Raw genomic sequence first — 19639 nt, forward strand, 5'->3', positions numbered from 1 at the left:
TCCATGCGACCTTTAAATGCCTTCCATTGCATGTCCACCGTCAACCCTTTCAGCATCAATCGCCAGTCTATCTTGGACAATTCACGCCTCATACCCTCAAAGTTACCTTTCTTTAAGTTCAGAACACTTGTTTCTGAATCGACTTTGTCACTCTCCATCCAAATGAAGAACTCTACCATATTATGATCACTCTTGCCCAAGGGGCCCCGCACAACAAGACTGCTAACTAACCCTTCCTCATTACAATACCCAGTCTAGAATGGCCTGTTCTCTCGTTGGTTCCTCGACATGTTGGTTTAGAAAACCATCTCTCAAACATTCCAAGAAATCCTCTTCCTCAGCACCCCTGCCAGTTTGGTTCACCCAATCTATATGTAGATTGAAGTCACCCATTATAACTGCTGCACCTTTAGTGCATGCATTTCTAATTTCCTGCTTGATGCCATCCCCAACCTCACTACTGCTGTTAGGTGGGCTGTACACAACTCCCACTAGCGTTTTCTGCCCCTTAGTGTTTCGTAGCTCTACCCATATCGATTCCACTTCCTCCAAGCTAATGTCCTTCCTTTCCACTGCTTTAATCTCCTCTCTAACCAGTAACGTTACCCCACCTCCTTTTCCTTTCTGTCTATCCCGCCTGAATATAGAATATCCCTGGATGTTGAGCTCACAGCCTTGGTCACCCTGGAGCCATGTCTCCGTAATCCCAACTATATCATAATCATTAACAACTATCTCCACATTTAATTCATCCACCTTATTACGTATACTCCTTGCATTGAGACACAAAGCCTTCAGGCTTGTTTTTACAACTCTCTTACCCCTTATACAATTATGTTGAAAAGTGGCCCTTTTTGATTTTTGCCCTGGATTTGTCTGCCTACCACTTTTACTTTTCACCTTGCTACCTGTTGCTTCTACCCTCATTTTACACCCCTCTGTCTCTCTGCTCCTGCTCCCATCCCCCTGCCACATTAGTTTAAATCCTCCCCGACAGCACTAGCAAACACTCCCCCTAGGACATTGGTTCCATTCCAGCTCAGGTACAGACCGTCCTGTTTGTACTGGTCCCACCTCTCCCAGAACTGGTTCCAATGTCCTAAAAATTTGAATCCCTCCCCCTTGCACCATTTTTCAAGCCACGTATTCATCTGAATGGATTAAAAGTGTTATATATGAATGTGCAAAGTATAAGAAGTAAAGAGGATGAGCTTGAGGCTCAGTTAGAGATTGGTAGATATGACATTGTGGGGATTACAGAGACATGGCTGCAGTAGGATCACGACTGGGAACTGAATATTCAGGGTTATAAGTCCTATAGAAAGGACAGGCAGGTGGGCAGAGGAGGTGGGGTAGCTCTGTTGGGAAGGGATGAAATTCAGTCCTTTGTGAGAGGTGACATAGGGTCTGACGATATAGAGTCACTGTGGATAGAGTTGAGGAATTGTAAAGGTAAGAAGACACTAATGGGAGTTATCTACAGACCGCCAAACAGTAGCGTAGATATAGGGTTTAAGTTGCAGCAGGAGTTAAAACTGGCATGTAACAAAGGTTTGTGGTTATGGGAGATTTCAATATGCAGGCAGACAATAGGTGCAGGATGAGGCCATTCGGCCCTTCGAGCCAGCACCACCATTCAATGTGATCATGGCTGATCATTCTCAATCAGTACCACGTTCCTGCCTTCTCCCCATACCCCCTGACTCCGCTATCGTTAAGAGCTCTATCCAGCTCTCTCTTGAATACAATCAGAGCATTGGCCTCCACTGCCTTCTGAGGCAGAGAATTCCACAGATTTACAACTCTCTGACTGAAAATGTTTTTCCTCATCTCAGTTCTAAATGGCCTACCCCTTATTCTTAAACTGTGGCCCCTTGTTCTGGACTCCCCCAACATTGGGAACATGTTTCCTGCCTCTAATGTGTCCAACCCCTTAATAATCTTATACGTTTCGATAAGACCTCCTCTCATCCTTCTAAATTCCAGTGTATACAAGCCTAGTCGATCCAGTCTTTCAACATACGACAGTCCCACCATTCTGGGAATTAACCTAGTAAATCTACGCTGCACTCCCTCAATAGCAAGAATATCCTTCCTCAAATTTGGAGACCAAAACTGCATACAGTACTCCAGGTGCGGTCTCACTAGGGCCCTGTACAACTGCAGAAGGACCTCTTTGCTCCTATACTCAACTCCTCTTGTTATGAAGGCCAACATTCCATTGGCTTTCTTCACTGCCTGCTGTACCTGCATGCTTCCTTTCAGTGACTGATGCACTAGGACACCAGATCTCGTTGTACGTCCCCTTTTCCTAACTTGACACCATTCAGATAATACTCTGCCCTCCTATTCTTACCAACAACGTGGATAACCTCACACTTATCCACATTAAACTACATCTGCCATGCATCCGCCCACTCACACAACCTGTCCAAGTCATCCTGAAACCTCATAGCATCTTCCTCACAGTTCACAGTGAGACAGGGAAAATCAGGTTGGTTCTGGACCCCAAGAAAGGGAGTTTGCAGTGTGCCTTCGAGATGGATTCTTTGAGCAGTTTGTACTCCAGCCTACCAGAGAGATGACAATTCTGGATTCAGTGTTGTCCAACAAACCAGATTTAATAAGGGAACTTGAGGAACAGCATGGAGGTAGTGACCATAATATTGAATAGTTTTAATCTGCAATTTGAGAGGGAGAAGGTTAAATCAGAAATGTCAGTGTTGCAGTTGAACAAAGGGGACTATGAAGGCATGATAGAGGAGCTGGCCAAGGTCGACTGGAAAAGGATCCTAGCAGGAATGTCGGTGGAACAGCAATGGCAGGAATTTCTGGGCATAAACCAGAAGATGCAGGATCATTTATTTCCAAAGAGGAAGAAAGATTCTAAGGGGAGTAAGCCAGAGGATTGGGGAACTTTCAAAGGACAACAGAAGGTAACAAAAAGGGCAATACGGGCTGAAAAGATGAAGTACGAGGGGAAGCTGGCCAGGAATATAAAGAAGGACAGTAAAAGCTTCTTTCAGTATGTTAAGAGAAAGAGATTAGTTGGGACAAATGTGGGTCTGTTGAAGGCAGAAACGGGTGAAATTAACAGGTACTTCGGATGGTGATTGTGGGTGATTTCAATTTTCCGTATATAGACTGGGAATCACATTCTGTTAAAGGGCTGGATGGTTTGGAGTTTGTAAAATGTGTGCAGGATAGTTTTTTGCAGCAATACGTAGAGGTGCCTACCAGAGAAGGGGCAGTGTTGGACCTCCTGTTAGGAAATGAGATGGGTCAGGTGACGGAGGTATGTGTTGAGGAGCACTTTGGGTCTAGTGATCATAATGCCATTAGTTTCAATATCATTATAGAGAAGGTCAAATCTGGACCAAGGGTTGAGATTTTGGATTGGAGAAAGGCTAATTTTGAGGAGATGAGAAAGGATTTAAAAGGAGTGAAATGGAAATTGTTGTTTTATGAAAAGGATATAATAGAGAAATGGAGGATATTTAAAGGTGAAATTTTGAGAGTACAGAGTCTTTATGTCCCTGTTCGGTGGAAAGGAAAGAATAATAACTTGAAAGAGCCGTGGTTTTCCAGGGAAATTGGACACTTGGTTCGGAAAAAGAGGGAGATATACAATAAATATAAGCGGCAGGGAGTAAATGAGGTTTTTGAGGAATATAAAGAATGTAAAAGGAATCTTAAAAAGGAAATTAGAAAAGCGAAAAAAAGATATGAGGCTGCTTTGGCAAGTAATGTAAAAGTAAACCCCAAGGGGTTCTACAGATATGTCAATAGCAAAAGGATAGTGAGGGATAAAATTGGTCCATTAGAGAGTCAGAGTGGACAGCTATGTGCTGAGCCGGAAGAAATGGGGGAGATATTAAACAATTTCTTTTCTTTGGTATTTACCGAGGAGAAGGATATTGAATTATGTGAGGTAAGCGAAACAAGTAGAGTAGTGATGGAAATTAGGAGGATTAAAGAAGAGGAGGTACGAACACTTTTGAAGAATATAAAAGTGGATAAGTCTCCAGGTCCTGATAGGATATTCCCTAGGACATTGAGGGAAGTTAGTGCAGAAATAGCAGGGGCTATGACGGAAATATTTCAAACGTCATTAGAAACAGGGATGGTGCCGGAAGATTGGCGCATTGCGCATGTTGTGCCTTTGTTTAAAAAAGGTTCTAAAAGTAAACCTAGCAATTATAGACCTATTAGTTTGACGTCTGTGGTGGGAAAATTAATGGAAAAGATACTTAGGGACAATATATATAATTATTTGGATAATCAAGGCCTGATTAGAAACAGTCAACATGGATTTGTGCCTGGAAGGTCATGTTTGACTAATCTTCTTGAATTTTTTGAAGAGGTTACCAGGGAAATTGATAAGGGCAAGGCTGTGGATGTTGTCTATATGGACTTCAGTAAGGCATTTGACAAGGTTCCACATGGAAGGTTGATTAAGAAGGTTAAATCGTTGGGTATTAATAGTGAGGTTGCAAGATGGATTCAACAATGGCTGAATGGGAGATACCAGAGGGTAATGGTTGACAATTGTATGTCAGGTTGGAGGCCAGTGTCTAGTGGAGTGCCCCAAGGATCTGTGTTGGGTCCACTGTTGTTTGTCATTTACATTAATGATCTGGATGATGGTGTGGCAAATTGGATTAGTAAATATGCAGATGATACTAAGATAGGTGGAGTAGTTGATAGTGAGGTAGATTTTCAAAGTCTACAGAGAGACTTGGGCCTTTTGGAAGGGTGGGCTGAAAGATGGCAGATGGAGTTTAATGCTGATAAGTGTGAGGTGCTGCATTTTGGTAGGACAAATCAAAATAGGACGTACAGGGTAAATGGTAGGGAATTGAGGAATGCAGTGGAACAGAGGGATCTGGGAATAACTGTGCATTGTTCCCTGAAGGTGGAATCTCATGTGGATAGGGTGGTGAAGAAGGCGTTTGGTATGCTTGCCTTTATAAATCGGAGCATCGAGTATAGAAGTTGGGATGTAATGTTGAAATTGTACAGGGCATTGGTGAGGCCGAATCTGGAGTATGGTGTGCAGTTCTGGTCGCCAAATTATAGGAAGGATGTCGACAAAATGGAGAGGGTACAGAGGAGATTTACTAGAATGTTGCCTGGGTTTCAGCACTTAGGCTACAGAGAGAGGTTGAATAGGTTGGGTCTTTATTCTTTGGAGCGTAGAAGGTTGAGGGGGGACTTGATAGAGGTTTTTAAAATTTTGAGAGGGACGGACAGAGTTGACGTGGGTAGGCTTTTCCCTTTGAGAGTGGGGAAGATTCCAACAAGGGGACATAGCTTCAGAATTGAGGGACAAAGGTTTAGGGGTAACATGAGGGGGAACTTCTTTACTCAGAGGGTTGTGGCTGTATGGAATGGGCTTCCGGTGGAAGTGGTGGAGGCTGGTTCGATTTTATTATTTAAGAGTAAATTGGATAGGTATATGGATAGGAGGGGATTGGAGGGTTATGGTCTGAGTGCAGGTAGATGAGACTAGGTCAGGGAGAATGGTCGGCGTGGACTGGTAGGGCCGGACAGGCCTGTTTCCACGCTGTAGTTGTTATATATATATATCTGTCTTTACTAAGGAAGACACAAACAATCTCCCACATGTAGCGGCACGGTAGCGGCACGGTAGCGCAGCGGTAGAGTTGCTGCTTTACAGCGAATGCAGCGCCGGAGACTCAGGTTCGATCCTGACTACGGGTGCTGCACTGTAAGGAGTTTGTACGTTCTCCCCGTGACCTGCGTGGGTTTTCTCCGAGATCTTCGGTTTCCTCCCACACTCCAAAGACGTACAGGTATGTAGGTTAATTGGCTGGGTAAATGTAAAAATTGTCCCTAGTGGGTGTAGGATAGTGTTAATGTACGGGGATCGCTGGGCGGCACGGACTTGGAGGGCCGAAAAGGCCTGTTTCCGGCTGTATATATATGATATGATATGATATGTACTAGAGGACAGAGGATCTAGGGAGACAGAGGAACTGAAAGAAATTTGCATTAGGCGAGAAATAGTATTGCGTAGACTGATGGGACTGAAGGTTGATAAATCCCCAGGGCATGATGGTCTGCATCCCAGGGTATTCAAGGAGGTGGCTCGAGAAATCGTGGACGTATTGGTGATCATTTTCCAATGTTCAATAGATTCACGATCAGTTCCTGTGGATTGGAGGGTCGCTAATGTTATCCCACTTTTCAAGAAAGGAGCGGGAGAGAAAACGGGGAATTATAGACCAGTTAGCCTGACATCGGTGGTGGGGAAAATGCTTGAGTCAATTATTAAAGAGGCAATAACGGCACATTTGACAAAAACGGCAGTAAAAGGATAAGTCCAAGTCAGCATGGATTTATGAAGGGGAAATCTTGCTTGACTAATCTTCTGGAATTCTTTGATGTGACAAGTAAAATGGATGAAGGAGAGCCAGTGGATGTAGTGTATGTAGACTTTCAGAAGGCCTTTGATAAGGGCCCACACGGGAGGTTGGTGAGCAAAATTAGAGCATGTGGTATTGGGGGTAGGGTACTGACATGGATAGAGAATTGGAAGGCAGACAGGAAGCAAAGAGTAGGAATAAACGGGTTATTTTTGGAATGGCATGCAGTTGCGAGTGGAGTGCCGCAAGGCTCAGTGTTGGGGCCGCAACTATTCACCATATAAATTAATGGTTTGGATGATGGAATTATAAGTAACACTAGCAAGTTTACAGATGACACAAAGCATGAGGTTATCCACTTTGGTGGCAAAAACAAGGAGGCAGATTATTATCTCAATGGTATCAGATTAGGTAAAGGGGAAGTGCAGCGAGACCTGGGTGTCTTCGTACACCAGGCACTGAAAGTAAGTGTGCAGGTACAGTAAGCGGTGAAGAAAGCCAATGGCATGTTGGTCTTCATAACGAGAAGATTTAAGTATAGGAGCAAAGAGGTCCTTCTGCAGTTGTATACGGCCCTGGTAAAGCCACATCTGGAGTATTGTGTGCAGTTTTGGTCTCCTAATTTGAGGAAGGACGTCCTTGCTATTGAGGCAGCGCAGCGTAGATTCACCAGGTTAATCCCTGGGATGGCGGGATTGTCATATGAGGAAAAATTGGACCTGTATTCACTGGAGTTTAGAAAGATGAGAGGGGATCTTATAGAGACGTATAAAATTATAAAAGGACTGTACAAGTTAGATACAGGAAAAATGTTCCCAATGTTGGGGGTGTCCAGAACCAGGGACTACAATCTAAGAATAAAGGAGAGGCCATTTAAAACTGAGGTGAGAAGAAGCATTTTCACCCTGAGAGTTGTGAATTTGTGGAATTCTCCGATACAGAAGGCAGTGGAGGCCAATTCACTGGATGAATTTAAAAGAGTCAGATAGAGTTCTTGGGGCTAGTGGAATCAAGGGATATGGGGAGAAGGCAGGCATAGGTTACTGATTGTGGATGATCAGCCATGATCACAGTGCATGGCGGTGCCTGCTCAAAGGGCCAAATGGCCTCCTCCTGCACCTATTTTCTATGTTTCTTTCCCCTCACTTGCCCACCTTTGTCCCACCCCACCTCTCTTTTCCAGCTTTATTCCCTTGTACTCCATCAGTCTGAAAAAAGTCCCACCCGAAACGTTGTCTGTCGATTCCCTGCACAGATGCTGCCTGACCCACTGAGTTCCTCTCACACTTTGCTTTCACTCCAAGATTCCAGCATCTGCAGTCTCTTGTGTCTCCTTTCTTAAATAACCCAGTTATTGCTTATTATTATGATAAGCATTAGTCTTTCCTTACCTCATCCAGTTCGATTTAGATTCATCCTGTGCATCAATGTATTCAGTGTCATTGTTTGCCTTACTGATCTATAAAAAAGATATTTGGTTTAAAAAAAACCCACATTGATAAAGAAAACAAACGTGAAGCTTAGTTCCCAGTTCCCTTCAACTAACTACCATTTCACCTATTTTACTTGATTACACTTTTATATCAGAGCACTCGAAAATTCCTGCGAATTAAATCACATGGCAAAGAATCTCCAAGAATATAATAAACATTTTGCAATTTCAAGGAGCTTTGTCGGGTTGTAATAGGTTTTAAATTTTTGGTAATATCACTGTGTTAATGATTTCTGATTAGTCAGAAACGTTCAATGTATTCTCAAACAAGGAGGTCGGACATCAGGGTGAAAGAGGGGCAGCAGAGCAGGAAGGAGATGGGGCACTGAGTCAGCTCAGAGATTGGGTGAGGGAGAGGGATGCCAGTCTGAGCAGTGAAGTGGGAATCACTGGAACAGAAGAGAAAGACAAAGAGCACAGACCCTTCAGTCTCTATTCACATTGACAACCAAATTAAAATGGAAACATGTAATTAAGAATCTAAGTTACAGAAATTATTTTCAGTTAGCTTCAAACTGTTTCTTTATTGGTAAGAAACTTGATGACTTTGATTAGAATATAAAATAAATCAGCTACAAAAAAATTGTAATAAAAACAGAGAGTTCAGGAGATACCCAGCAAGGCAGGCAGCATTCGTGGAGGATAAAACACAGCTCACATTTCAGGATGATGATCTTTCTTCAACAAATGTTATCAAACCTGCTGAGCATTTTCCATGATGAACTATTGGAACCACTTACCGCCCATGAATACCCACTGATAGCAGCTTCTTTTTCATTTGAAACTTCTCCTTCATAGGGTCCAAAATAAATGCCCCTGGGAATAACCTTCCCTTCATTCCAGACGCCAAGATCGGCTTTACGAATTTTGGACGTGGCAATGCTGAGGCCCTCTGGTAGAGTTAAATGAGCTGTATCGGGGCGATTGCAATCAATGACAGTGTCCTTCATGAAGATTGGTTGGCCATGCACAGGGCATTCTTCAATAAAAAATGTCTCACGGGCTTCACAAACTAAAACGGAAAATATAAAATTAAGAACTGATCAGGGTGTTGGCGTTATTGAAAATGGCTGCACTTGGTACTGAAAATGCTTGTTGATCCACAAAAGATGTTATCTTATTAAAAGTATTTCAGAATATAATACGACCATGATGTAGATGTTGTGCAGAAGATCTTGGAAAAATTACTCTTTCCAAAATTACTCTTCTGAGGAAGCATTGAAAATGTGAGAGATTAATAGTGGCCGATTTGTGAAGAATCCCTTTGTGATGTTTGTCCCCCATGAATATCTTCGGGGTAAGATGCCGCTATTAAATTCAAAATGGCTGCCGTGTTGAACTGAATGGATATTTATAAACATCAAGAGAAAAATCATGACCATGGAATATAATTTTGCATTTAGTAATAACAAGCATGATGTAATGCAGAGTATGTTTAACGGTAACAGTGCTGTAGTGCATGGAGTCAACTCCAAGAAAAGTGTTTTGAAGGATAAAAGTAACAGTCTATTATGTGAACTTATGAAGCATTTGTAACAAGGCAGATGAATTAAGACCATTGACATAGGTGCAGGAGTAAGCCATTCGGCCCTTCGAGCCAGCACCACCATTCAATGTGATCATGGCTAATCATCCACAATCAGTTCCCTGTTCTTGCCTTCTCCCCATATCCCTCGATTCCACTAGCCACAAGAGTTCTATCTAACTCTCTTTTGAACGCAGCCAGTGAATTGGCCTCCACTGCCTTCTGAGGCAGAGAATTCTACAAATTCACAACTCTCTGGGTGAAAAAGTTTCTTCTCACCTCAGTTTTAAATGGCCTCCCCTTTATTCTTAGAATGTGTCCCCTGGTTCTGGACTCCCCCAACATTGGGAACATTTTTCCTGCATCTGCCTTGTCCAGTCCCTTTATAATTTTATGTCTCTATAAGATCCCCTTTCATCATTCTAAACTCCAGTGAATATAACCATAGTCTTTCCAATCTTTCCTCATGACAGTCCCTCCATCCCAGGGATTAACCTCGTGAACCTACACTGCACTGCCTAAATAGCAAGGACGTCCTACCTCAAATTAGGAGACAAAAACGGCACACAATACTCCAAATGTGGTCTCACCAGGGCCCTATACAACTGCATAAAGACCTCTTTACTCTTATACTCAAATCCTGTTGTTATGAAGGCCACAGCCTGCTGTACCTGCACGCTTACTTTCAGTGACTGGTGTACAAGGATACCAAGGTCTTGTTGCAATTCCCCTTTACCTAATCTGACACCATTGATATAATAATCTGCTTCCTTATTTTTGCCGCCAAAGTGGATAACCTCACAGTTATCTACATTATACTGCATCTGCCATGCATCTGCCCACTCACTCAACCTGTCCAATTCACCTAGCAACCTCCTAACATTATCCTCACAGTTCCCACTGCCACCCAGCTTTGTGTCATCCGCAAACGTGCTAGTGTTACTTCTACTTCCATCATCCAAATCACTTATATTGTAAATAGTTGCGGCCCCAGCACTGAGCCTTACGGCACTCCACTCTCCACTGCCTGCCATTCTGAAAAGGACCCGTTTATTCCTACTCTTTGCTTCCTGTCTGCCAACCAATTCTCTATCCATGTCCATACCCTACCCCCAATGCCATGTGATTTAATTTTGCTCACCAACCTCCCGTGTGGTACCTAATTAAACAACGGCTTTCTGAAAGTCTAGAAACACTACATCCACTTGCTCTCCTTCATCCATTTTACTTGTCACGTCCTCAAAAAATTCCAGATGATTAGTCAAGCAGGATTTCCCCTTCATAAATCCATGCTGACTTGGACCAATCCTTTTACCACTATCCAGATGTGCCGTTATTACCTATTTAATAATTGACTCCAGCATCTTCCCCACCACCGGTGTCAGGTTAACTGGTCTATAATTCCCCGTTTCCTCTCTCGCTCCTTTCTTGAAAAGTGGGATAACATTAGCTACCCTCCAATCCACAGGAACTGATCCTGAATATATTGAACATTGGAAAATAATCACTAATGCGTCCATGATTTCTAGAGCCACCTCCTTGAGTACCCTGGGATGCAGACCATTAGGCCCTGGGGATTTATCAGCCTTCAGTCCCATCAGTCTACCCAATCCTATTTCTCGCCTAATGCAAATTTCTTTTAGTTCCTCTGACTCCCTTTATACTCTGTCCACTAGTTCATCTGGAAGATTGTTAGTGCCTTCATTAGTGAAGACAGGTCCAAAGTACCTGTTCAAATCTTCAGCCATTTCCTTGTTACCCATAATAATTTCACCCGTTTCTGCCTTCAAGGGACCCACATTTGCCTTTACTAATCTTTTTCTCTTAACATACCTAAAGAAGCTTTTACTATCCTTCTTTATATTCTTGGCCAGCTTCGCTTCCTACCTCATCTTTTCAGCCCGTATTGCCCTTTTTGCCGTCTTCTGTTGTCCTTTGAAAGTTGCCCACTCCTCTGGCTTCCCGCTACTCTTTGCTATCTTATACATCTTTTCTTTTCATTTTATTCCATCTCTAACTTCCCTTGTCAGCTACGGTTGCCTCCTACTCCCGTTAGAATCTATCTTCGCCTTTGGAATGAAATGATCCTGCATCTTCTGGATTATGCCCAGAAATTCCTGCCATTGCTGTTCCACCGTCATTCCTGCTAGGATCCCTTTCTATTTCACCTTGGCCAGCTCTTCTCTCATGCCTTCATAGTCCCCTTTGTTCAACTGCAACACCGACACTACTGATTTAACCTTCTCCCGCTCAAATTGCATATTAAAACTAATTATACTACAGTCACTACCTCCAAGCGGTTCCTTTACCTTGAGTTCCCTTATTAAATCTGGTTCAATGGACAACACGAAATCCAGAATTGCCTTCTCCCTGGTAGGCTCCAATACAAGCTGTTCAAAGAATCCATCTTGGAGGCAATCTACAAACTCCCTTTCTTGGGGTCCTGTATCATACTGATTTTCCCAGTCTGCCTGCATATTGAAATCTCTTTAACCACCCTAGCATTACCTTTGTTACATGCCAATATTAACTCCTGATGCAACTTGCACCCTATATCCAGGCTACTGTACCTTTATTACTTGCCAATTTGAACTCCTGATGCAACTTGCACCCTATAACTATGCAAAAAGAAAAGAGATTTAATAAAGTATACAATGTAGAAAAGTAAATGCATGGTTTGTATCTAAACTGCACTTTACCAAATGCAAGACAAGGTTGAGTTGGCCGGACTAATATAATTTTACATGAGTGCAACTGTGATGAACAGATTTGGCTCAGGGAATCATGTGGTGGAATAAGAGAGAAGGTTAATCAAAAATGTCAAAGAAAGAGAGCATTTCACAAAAGGGAAATCAAATATTTGTGTTGTCAAAATCAATCTTCATATAGAAAGGAAAAAAATGCTGAATTTGTGGGAAAATGAATTTGAAACTGAAATGAGTCTGAAAACGTTCTATCCAAGATGAATGCTGGTAATCCCAGCAAGTCAGAGAAGAATTATGGAAATAAAAACAGTGTTAGCATCTCACATTGAAGTTCCAACAAAGGGTCTTCCTCCTCAAACATTAGTTGTGTTTCTCTTTCCACAGATGATGCTGGATATCTTGTGCAACATGACAGAATTAACTGGTAGCTTTGCAATAAAGAATCCTTTGGGACTCCTTGTTTAAATGACAGGAACGTACATTGATCTTATGAGTGATGAAGTGAAAACAGAACATAGAGAAATATATTAAGCCATTTACTGATATATTAAGGTCAGATTGCTTAGATTAGGAAATTAAATGGAAAGTTATGACAGTTGGCAAATAGACATCTTCAAAGACACCTTAGAGCAAGGCACCTGCAATGTTTCCAAGATTATTGCTGACAAGAAGGTAGATGGCAAAATAACTCACAAAATGACACAGATATCCACAAAATGACATAGCAGGAAAAGTTAAAAGACAAGAAGATAAAGAAAGATTAACAATTCATTGTTCTTCCCACAATGTATCACAACAGTTTGATTAATATTTTTGGTAACGTCAGTTGGTCATACTGCACATAGCCCTACATTAATAATACACAAAGCAATACTCTTACATTCACATCCTTTATGATGCCCAGTTACCAGGAAAGTGCCTACATAAATTGGACATGAACCACACTTTCTTTAAACAGTCACTGTCAGTTTACCGGGGAATCAATGTCAGATTCCAATGTCTGACAAAATTCCAGAAGTTAACATCAAATGTTACGGAAAGTACCAGTGATTAATGTTAAAAGAAAAAAAATCTTCATGAGTGAACACAATTTTGTGCTCTTGAACCAAAGCCCGCATTGTTCCACCATTGCACTGGCTACCAATGCACCATGCCATCACTTCAATGCTCCTATTGAAATATGGTTGCTTTGAAGAAATAAATTGGTTCCTTTGGACATACACAGGTAATCGTCATTACGGAGCTCCTGTTCTTTTGTATAGATGATCCTCTCTTTATTTCGTAAATTATAAATTATTTTGTCTGTCTATTTGGTCGTTTCCTCGCTTGTAGATCCCAAAACTGAAAAAAGAACGCCCAAAATAACCTAATTACATTGTTTCAAGTCAGGTAAGTGGTTGAACTGTAAAATATGGAAGTTAGTTACATAATATGCAACATGTTCTATGAATTGAATTGAAATGACATGGTGGTAGTCAGATGGTCATTATATCATCTCCATCATTTAATGGAATGCACAGGAGTTACTCATTTTGAGTTTTACTTTTACAAACAGAATTACCTGTTGCTCTTTTGATTCTTTTCACCAACACTGTGGCTTCCTTCGTTTCCTCAGCGGCTCCTCCCAAATCTCTTTTGCCCTCCCCTGTAATGACCTGTAAAGAGACATTTTGGTGCAACCTGTGATTCATAAGGACACAAATAGATTGGCTCTACTTCTTCTCGATTATTTCTTCCATCGCATTATTAACTTGGATACTCAAATAAGCTACTAATAAAAGCAGTAACTGCCTTGTGTGCAATATTTCAGTGAACTCTCGTCTTTCATACTCTACTCTAAAAGGAAGTTTGATATTGTCAGCAAATATGGGAAAATGTGGGAACAATTGTTCCTCTTTCAACAATAAAAACTTATTTGCGAATGTTAGCACCTGACTCCAACAGCAGTGACGAAGATTTGTCTAAAAAGCAGTCATTTCTATCTTGTAGAAAATAAAATGCCAATGTAGAGCCACTCTGTTAATTCTCACATGTCCTTTATCCTGGGAATAATTTCTGTTCTTACCTTTACGACGGGCTTTCTTTTCGTATTCTTGCCTTTTGCATTTTTAAAAGGATGCCTAAAGATTCTGACTCCTTAGGAAAAAAAGTGCCACATCAGTGCTGCTTTGGAAAAGCACAGACTGTATCTCAATAGTTTGGCAATTCTGGATATATCTAATGTTTTAGAGTTAAAAATGGAAGCAACATATCACAAAATTTAAAATTAGGAAAAGTAAATTTACATTTCATAAATAACACATTGGGAAAAACATTTCCAATTTAACAAGTTTCCTACCACTCCAAAGATAAGAATAAAATCACCCTTGCATGATTCCATAGGCTAATGGCCAAATTGATTAGAATCAATTATAGTTGAAAAACTGCATTTAATATTTCAAACAGATTTAAATTACGTTTTGCATTTTTTGTCAGAAGTTTAGGTGTCGAATCCTCATCTGATTCGCTAGATTCGTAGACTTGGGTTTGACGCCTTCTCCTCCGATTTGTCATGAATTCTGGCTTTGGTACATCCAATCCTGTGAAAAATAAAAATGCTCATCATCTGTTATGGCCAACTTCAAGTATTTATCTTCACTGAACTTAACAGTGCAAAGTGATATAATGATAACATTGCAAAGTGATATTTCGACAGATATTTATCTGTCGAAATATCACTTTGCAATGTTATCATTATTTCCTCCAGAGTATTCATGCTATTATTCAATTGTCACGTCTATTTGACAAAGACAGCAAACAACCTTACAATTATTTTTCAGAGTTAAAGAAAAATCAACCAGCATGAAGAGTATGACGGATGAGAATGTGTATATTTCCAGGTCAGAAATCGCAATGACCACTCGTCCCTGTGGTAAGTGAAATCAATCAGAATTCTTCTTTCCATTCCTCCAGGTTTAAAGTAATGGCTTATTCTAGCTGCCTGTACTCACAGTGACACTTTGTGCCATGGTTGAGTACATGGATTGAATAATGAACAACTAGGGCAACCCACCTCTTCATTAATGGGAACATTGACCTTTGTCCAATTTCTGATTTCAGGACTGTGACAAGTTGCAACATCAAAAAGCATAACTGTGCCCCAATGTCTATGGGGTTGTGCTATCCATGGTCACCATCTTCTGAATGACATAAAGCTTTGGTATTGATTGTAAAGTTAGTTCAATTTGAAATCACTGATGGAATTTTTGAATGTTGGTAAGGAACCTCTCCTGGAGGAAATAGTCATTAAAAGCAAAACTGTACACATCCTGCTGCCAATAATCTGGGACTAATCACAAGTCTGTTGGGTGTACTCATTTCATCAAAAGTTATAAGACAAATCTTACGGTTTGACACACGTAACCTGCCTGATATATTATTATTAACTCCTGCCTGATATATTAATGCCTTGCAAAGTCAATAAATTTGCAAGGCATTAATATATCAGGCAGGAGTTTCTCCCTTGGGACCTTTCAAATTTTCCAATGACCAGTGGGCACAGCGGTTAAGTTGCTGCCTTACAGCGAATGCAGCGCCGGAGACTCGGGTTCGATCCCGACTACAGGTGGTGTCTGTACGGAATTTGTACGTTCTCCCCGTGACCTGCGTAGGTTTTCTCCAAGATCTTCAGTTTCCTCCCACACTCCAAAGATGTACAGGTATGTAGGTTAATTGGCTTGGTAAATGTAAAAATAAATTGTTCCTAGAAGTGTATAGGAAAGTGTTAATACGGGGATCGCTGGTCGGCGCGGACCCAGTGGGCCGAAAGGGCCTGTTTCCACACTGTATCTCAAAAACAAACTAAAAAAGTGTGTGTGCACATAAAAATGAGGGCAGGAACAGATACCGCAACATTTAATTCTAAACATTATCTTTCAGACATTTGTTTATTAATTGAAAGATTGAGGGCATCACAGGCAGAGCTGGCATTTCTTGTTCTTTCCAAATTGCCCCTTGTGTGACATGGTGCAGAATGTGGAGGTTGTGGTGCTCCCAAGCACCCATTGCCCTCAACCTTTATGATGTAGAGGCTGCAGGTTTGGGACATGTTGTTATAGAAGTCTTACCACAAAGACTCCAGTGCATTATGGAGATAGTAAACAGTGCTTTTCAGGTTGGAGAAACCAGTGTACTTTGGAATGAAGAGTGCCAGGCTTCTTGAGTGTTGTGGATGATCTCTTCCAGGGATGTTGAGATAATTTCAATGTCCACATTGATATCCCTTGTTTATTGGCAATCCCTTGGTGTAGAGGATCACTACTCCCATTCCAGCTCTGTCAGTTTTGAGAGAACTGATTCTTTAGGTCTTGGAGTAACCTAAAGACTCTGCTGCTGATGTCTATATGAGTGAATGGCTTATGAGGTTGGGATCATGATATTTTTGAGACTCTTTGATTTCCTGAAGAGGTCAAAAGGCCTTCCAGGTGGTCCTCCTCCATCTTGAACAGCCACAGATCAAGGATTCCCACAAATTAATTATGCTGTTACATTTTCATAAAGGGCAGCCATAAAGCATTTTGTGCATTCTGCAAGATCTGGAGCCTTGATGCCACTCTGTTCATCTGGGAGAAACCAATGCCTATGGTTTACGTAATCCTGTCAATTAATTTGCAGAATTTTACAAAGAGAGCAGTTGGTTTATGTTTATTGTTGTCACGTGTTTGCAATACTGGGAAAAGCTTTAACTTGCATGCTATCCAATCAAATCACATAATACATCACAAGTAGAAAAGGTAGAGTGAAGGGAAAGATGGCAGACTGCAAAATATATTTCTCAGTATTGTCATGCAACAGTTCCAGAGAAAATGAACTAGGTTGGAGAATCGGGACTGTATCTAGCTTATCGAAGGACCATTCAGTAGTCTGTTAACTGTGGGGAACAGTGGCTGTTGTTTCAATGAGATTGGTCCACAAAGAATTGTTGGTAATCTTACGCCCAAGAATCCTTTGAACTTTGGCACTATTGATGATGATTGGGGCATGTATTCTATCCTGAAGTCGAGAACTAGCTTTTCATCTTGTGACATTGAAGGGGATGTTGTTAATTTGACACTAAGTTACAAGGTACTCTTTCTCCTTCCTGTACTCTGTCTCCTCATTGTTCATGACCAGACAGCGGTGTCATCTGCAAACTTATAGATGCGTCATTAATGACACATTTGATTAAGCATCGACAAACTTGTGGAGCCTGTTGCAAGTAGTACCTGTCTCTGGGACATTAAGGAGAGCAGGAATTACTGTTGCACAGTGGACCAAACAGTTAGTCTCAGATTGGAGTCTGTATCTTCAATTACTCATTCCTTCACACAACAGAAATCACTGCCTGTGTTTTCCTCCAATGGGTTTTTCCAGACATATGGAAATATATTCCCATTTTCCAAGGCTCATTATGGAAATGTTTTGCAGGAGTGTGCTGTACTTGAGGGAGCAGTGACATGTTAAGAGAGGAACTTCAAGGATAAAACACAAAGTGTTGGAATAACTCAGTCTCTGGCATGCACAAGTGATGACACAGGTTTGTTTGATCCCGATCCCAATTTTTCCAAATTATGTCAAGTTTATTGTTGTATGCATGTACGATGTAGATACAATGAAAGGCTACTTTGCAGAAGCATAACAGGTTTAGAGACGGATATACATAAAACTAATTATGTAGAAATTCTGTAAGACTGCTGCGAGAAGACTGTGCAACTCTACAAGACATCAGTCAAATTACGTTGTTATGAAAAGTCTACGGTTGTGCAATAGGAATCACGGTTGCATTAGGATTGCACATATGGTTTCAAGAATATAGTTGTCAGAAAGTAGCAGATCCTGATCCTGGTGGTGAGACTTCAGGCTTCAGTATCTCCTACCTGATTGTAGCAGCAAGATGAGAGAACAGCACGGATGAATGGGAACCTTGATGACCAATGTCGCCTGCTTGAGGTGGGTTCTCATGTAGATGCTATTGATGGTGGGGAGGTGTGTGCCTGTGATGGACTGGGTCGAGTCCACCACACCATGCAGCCTCTTGCATTCCTCTGCATTGGATTGCCTTAGCAGGCCATGATGCAACCAGTCAGGATACTTTCTACAGTACATCTGCACAAGTTTGTTAAGAGTTCAGCTGGAGGTTATTGTTGCAGCACCACTCAACCAATTTCCCTCTCTCTCACATCCAGTTGCAAAGGAAGGCACAGAGAACCAGGTACTGGGCCTTACTGGTAATTTGGAGGGGATGATAGTGTTGAATGCCAAGCCGTAGTTGATGAATAGCTGTCTGACATGTATTCTCGGTGGTCTACAGCAGATGCAGAGCTAGTGAGATGGCATCTACTTTTGACCAGCTTTGACAGTTCACAAACTGAAGTGGATCCAAGTCATAGAACATAGAAAATAGATGCTGGAGGAGGTCATTTGGCCCTTCGAGCCAGCACCGCCATTCATTGTGATCATGGCTGATCATCTACAATCAGTAACCTGTGCCTGCCTTCTCCCCATATCCCTTGATTCCACTATCCCCTAGAGCTCTGTCTAACATTTGTGAGGCAAGAGTGGATTTGCACCCTAGCCAACCTTTGTAGGAACTTTATTACCGTGAATCTGAGTGCTACCAGATGGAAGTCAGTGAGGTAGATCACAGTGGCCTTCTTAAACATGGGAACGATAGATCCAATGTTGGATCAGGTGGGAACCTTGACCACAGATGCAAGAGGTTGAGGATATTCCTGAATTCTCAAAGTAGTTACTCGACACAGGTTTTTCGTACTTAGCCATGAACACTGTCTGGACTGGATGCTTGAAGTGAACTCACTTTCTTGAAGGAAAATCTGCCAATGACTTCAGAGACCAAGATCACAAGGAAGAGCCAACAGCAATTATGTTATCAAAGAACAGGAATGTTCAATATCCTCAGACATATTGTCAAAGTATACCTGTGGAGTGAAATGGTGAAAAGGAAGGATCTCACCAAGGACCTGGTCGGTCTCAGAAACCACAGATCTATTTAGTTTTCATGTGGGAAAAAAAATTTCATGTCAGCATGCATCATTAGAAAAGGGCAAAAAGGGAAAAAAAAGTGGACAAAATTTTGTGCAAACCAACAGCAAGCATGGCTTCATAATTCCGCTTCACGTTCTTATAACGGAGCTTCTCCCAGTCACTTATTTCTTCAAACTCTTCCTTGGAAAAATAGCCAGCAATGTCTTTGAACTTGTCAGCATCCTGGAAAAACAAACATTGTATCTGATTCACTTTGGTGCATAATCTGTAATCATCAGATATTAATTCCAAAACAGATTTTGAAAATATAATTAAAAAAATTTAATACAGGACAATTCCAGGATAAAGAATCACAACTTAAAATTAAAGGGTAACTTCTTCAGGATAGAAATTAGATATTTCTTCACGCAGAATATAGTGAGTTTTTTTCTACGGTTGAAAGAAATCAGCTGTTAATTACATTCCAGGAAGATCAACACATTATTGATTCCAAGAAGTAATAAAC

At 41.3% G+C, this 19639-nt stretch overlaps 1 protein-coding gene across 1 annotated transcript in view; it reads left to right on the forward strand.

The window, feature by feature from the left end:
- LOC144612194 (histone-lysine N-methyltransferase PRDM7-like) overlaps window positions 1–8210 on the forward strand; it is a 23221-nt gene extending 15011 nt beyond the window's left edge. Inside the window, exon 4 of the mRNA XM_078431752.1 lies at window positions 8123–8210. Within this exon, the coding sequence (XP_078287878.1) occupies window positions 8123–8210 (88 nt within the window). The remainder of the gene's footprint in view (window positions 1–8122) is intronic.
- Window positions 8211–19639: the final 11429 nt, after the last annotated feature.

This window comes from Rhinoraja longicauda, chromosome 43, assembly GCF_053455715.1.
Source record: "Rhinoraja longicauda isolate Sanriku21f chromosome 43, sRhiLon1.1, whole genome shotgun sequence".
NCBI lineage: Eukaryota > Metazoa > Chordata > Chondrichthyes > Rajiformes > Arhynchobatidae > Rhinoraja > Rhinoraja longicauda.